This window comes from Pinus tabuliformis, chromosome 6 (genome assembly GCF_031772625.1).
Source record: "Pinus tabuliformis cultivar Carrire ecotype Pingquan chromosome 6, CPIR1, whole genome shotgun sequence".
Lineage (NCBI taxonomy): Eukaryota > Viridiplantae > Streptophyta > Pinopsida > Pinales > Pinaceae > Pinus > Pinus tabuliformis.
The window spans coordinates 1,715,708,768-1,715,712,809 of record NC_142292.1 but is presented as its reverse complement, the minus strand read 5'-3'; the positions used below and the strand labels follow the sequence as shown (position 1 = coordinate 1,715,712,809).

At 34.8% G+C, this 4,042-nt stretch overlaps 1 protein-coding gene across 1 annotated transcript; it reads left to right on the top strand.

Moving 5' to 3' along the window:
- Positions 1-232: 232 nt before the first annotated feature.
- On the top strand, positions 233-2,790 carry LOC149265631 (peroxidase 12-like). The gene is made up of 4 exons (XM_089429601.1): positions 233-512; positions 1,636-1,830; positions 1,928-2,096; positions 2,268-2,790. Exons 1-4 carry the CDS (start codon positions 270-272, stop codon positions 2,720-2,722), a joined length of 1,062 nt encoding a protein of 353 aa, XP_089285727.1. The 5' UTR covers positions 233-269; the 3' UTR covers positions 2,723-2,790.
- Positions 2,791-4,042: the final 1,252 nt, after the last annotated feature.

The following is a 4,042-nucleotide window of genomic DNA, read 5'->3' as shown; positions in this document are numbered from 1 at the left end:
TGCAGATGTGAACAGAGCATCAACTTGCTTTTGAAAACAATGCAATCAATACGTGAAAACCACGTGTACACCGTATTTATTCACGTTTGAATTTTCAAACGTTAAATTGAACATGCTTAGGAATGCAATAACGATCCTGTACGCTACCATGGAGGCGTCTTTGAATGTACTACTTTTATTTCCAGCCGCCTTCCCTTCCTCTTCCTCGTTAAATACGGCAACCCAATCCTGAATTTCTACAATCGGCTTTCAGAAACTCCAGAATCACGATGGAGAAGGTTGTAATACTTTGTTTGATATGCACACTTGGGATCGCATATGCGAGCGTTGATGAAATTCTAACTTTGTATCCTGAACCGCCCCTCGTTAATGGACTGTCATGGACATTTTACAAGACGAGCTGCCCTGATTTGGAATCTGTTGTGAGGGAAAGGCTCAACTTTCACTTAAAGAAGGACATCACCCAAGCGGCTGGTTTGCTGCGCGTCCATTTCCATGACTGTTTCGTTCAGGTACTTGTCTATTCTCTGACTCAATAATAAACTAATTTTGAGAATACGGTTTAGTTTCAGGAGTAGTTTACGAGGAATTGTTTGGACAACAAAACAAAAAGTGGTTGGGTTTTTTTGTCAAAAATTTTTGTAATAGTGGTGTTTGTTTGAATTATGTTTTTGATTATAGAAATAGATTCAGCACCATTAAAAAACTTTAGAGCACTAAAAATATTAAAATTTGATAACTATAATTTAGATTTTAAAAAATTCCTACCAAAATTTATTAAAATATAACTAGAATTTTTATTAAAATATAACTAAAATTTTCATGATTTTCAAAGCAAAAAACAATTAACTTCCTTTATATTAAATTAATATATTGTTTTTTTGTTTTAAAAAAGATACTGAGTGATCACTAACTGCTTATATTTCTAAAAATTTGTTCCTCCTAAGTGTTAATAGCCTACCCTTCTGAATTTAAGAAAAATACATACTCTGAATTGTTCAATTTGCGAAGTGTACATAGCCTACGCTTAGTACCTGATCTCTTAACCAGAAACACTGCATCTGCTTTATTTAAGTGGTGGGGATTGATCGTTGTTATTATGGGGATGTTCTTATATCTTTATTTAAGTAGTGGGATTGATTGTTGTTATGGTGGGGATTGATGGTTGTTATTGTGTTAGATTTCAGATTTTTGTTATCAATATTGTAAATGAAAATACTTTTTAGATTATTTATTTTATTAAAATTTGATGAATTTTATTAGATTTTTATTTTTAAATTTTATTTCTAGATTTAGACATGTTTATTTTGGAGTAATGTAATATATTGAAATTATTTTGCTGAATTTAAGTTTTTGTGATCCATATCAAGTTTAGAGAGAAGAGTTTTTCGCGAAAATCACAATTGTCAATTGTGACATAGATCTTCAACTTATCTTAACGATGAACCATACTTGTTGGTACAAAATACATCTACAAATAAATTACCATATAATTTTCACCAAAAACTCTTTTCTATAAATGAAATTATTATTTTAAATTTTTAATTATTTTAACCAGAGCGATAAACATTTTTTTATTTAAGTGAAAAAAAATCCAGAGAAAAAAGCATCTAACTTTCTCGGTTACATTTACAGGGTTGCGACGCATCGGTTCTGTTGGACGGTTCTGCCAGCGGTCCTAGCGAACAAGACGCTTCACCGAACTTAACGCTGAGAGCAAAAGCCTTTGAAATAATAAACGACATCAAGAAACATGTGGAAAAGGCTTGCAGCGGCGTTGTCTCTTGCGCGGACTTGACTGCTCTCGCAGCTCGCGAGTCGGTCAGAGCAGTAAGCCATCATAGTTCCCTTCTATTTAATTATGTTGTACTCCATTTTGGGTCAATTCGATCGGTTTGTTTAAGGTATTGCACTGCGCTGTTATTAGGTTGGAGGACCAGAGTATCGAGTACCTCTGGGGCGCAGGGACAGCCTGAAATTCGCCACACGAAAAGTGACCGTTGCCAACCTCCCGTCTCCCACTTTTAATGCGACCACCCTCATCAACGCTTTCGCCAAAAAGAAACTCGACGTCACAGACCTCGTTTCTCTTTCAGGTTTTGCAGTAGTTTTTTTAGTTTCTAATAGAGAAGTCTAATTGAGCATTTGGACAAAAAATTTGACAAAATTTGACAGTTTTTTTTTTTAAGGAAATCATAGCTACCACTGAAAAAACTTCAGTATTTTGTATTTTGTTATCATGTTTAACCGTTGAGTTGGCATGACAGGTGGGCACAGCATCGGCATCGCGCACTGCAGCTCCTTCGCCAATCGTCTATACCCGACGCAGGACAGCACTTTGAATAAAAACTTCGCCAAGGGTCTGTACACCACCTGCCCTTCGAATACCACCATCAACACTACCGTCTTAGACATTCGCACGCCCAACCTGTTCGACAACAAGTATTACGTAGACCTCGTGAACCGCCAGGGACTCTTCACCTCCGACCAGGATCTCTACACCCATTCCAGCACCCGCGCAATTGTCAAGAAATTCGCTGACGATCAGGATCTTTTCTTCCAGAAATTTGCTTTTGCCATTGTGAAGATGAGCCAGCTGAGCGTCTTGACGGGATCCAAAGGGGAGATCAGGAGCAACTGTTCTGCTCGAAATCCTTCTTCCATTGTCGAAGTAGCGACAGAAGACGTCCTGCATACGGAACCTTCTGTGGCCTTCATGTGAACGCAAGAACTGTGGCTACCTTTTGACCTGACCTCTCTCATTAATGCACTTCATCTTTTCCTTTCTAATTTTCCGTGTCGTTGTACAAAGAACTCCGAGATTCGGCGTTTCACTCGAAAAAATAACAGTCGTGTGTATATTCGACGGACGCGTGTTATCGAGTAAGCAAAATACAATAAGTAGTTGATAAGTAATAATAAATGAAATTTTCAAGCTTTTGTTTTGAGCATTCTGAGTGTTCATCAGAGTCAGAGCGAGTAGTGAAACTGAGTTAATTGGTATGTTGTTGCCGCTGCTATCAAATTCAAGGTTGAGTGTGAGAAAGGGTCACTACTACACCAAGGGCACTTTTGAGACAAAAAAAATCTTGTCTCAAAAAATCATTTTTTTTTATTTTAGTTATTTTATATTAAAAATTAATATCAATTGATTTGTCTTAAATATAAATTTTAAGACAAAAATAGGTTGAGACAAAAATATTTTAAGACAAAAGGTTATATTTAAGACAAAAATATTTTAAGACAAAAGGTTATATTTAAGACAAAAATAGTTTAAGACAAAGTATTTTAAGACAAAAGTAGTTTGAGACAAAAATATTTTAAGACAAAACTTTATATTTAAGACAAAAATAATTTAAGACGAAAATATTTTGCGACAAAACTTTATATTTGAGACAAAAGTAGTTTGAGACAAAAATTTAAAGACAAAACTTTATATTAAAGACAAAAATAGTTTAAGACAAAATCATTTGAAGACAAAAACAATTTAAGACAAAATTATTTTAAGACAAAACTTTATATTTAAAACAAAAGCATTTTGAGACAAAAATATTTTATTTGGATTCACATGGATGCACTACTAGTTCATTTAGAGAACCTTTGTTGATGTATTATGGTTCAAAGGTGTATGTAGTTGGTGTTGTTTTGGTTATATGCACTCCTACTTAATATAAAAATGATAAACACTATATATTTGTGTGTAAATTATTTGGATTAGCATGGATGCACTACTACATGGAGGGGAATTTTAAGACAATTTTTTAAGACAAAATAATTTTTTTGTCTTAAAATTTTTAATATGACGCACTAGTAAAAAAGGTAGAGGATTAGGGGTTCATCTTTACACTATTGATGGTTTCTTTGGGAAGTAGAGCGATGGAGGTTGACAACAACTAAGGATATTTAGGGCAATGGAGGCCGAAAACAGAGGTGTGTGTCGTGAGAGGAGTGATGGAGGCACTTTCGAAGAACGTTAATAGATGGTAACATAGTTGGAGTACTTTTCGGGGTCTCCATCGATTGTGTTTTAATATGTGTTTTT

Coding starts and splice junctions, on each gene's coding strand:
- LOC149265631 (XM_089429601.1), top strand. CDS start 270: ATGGAGAAGGTTGTAATACTTTGTTTGATATGCACACTTGGGATCGCA. Junction 513..1,635: donor TCCATGACTGTTTCGTTCAG/GTACTTGTCTAT, acceptor TTACATTTACAG/GGTTGCGACGCATCGGTTCT. Junction 1,831..1,927: donor CTCGCGAGTCGGTCAGAGCA/GTAAGCCATCAT, acceptor CGCTGTTATTAG/GTTGGAGGACCAGAGTATCG.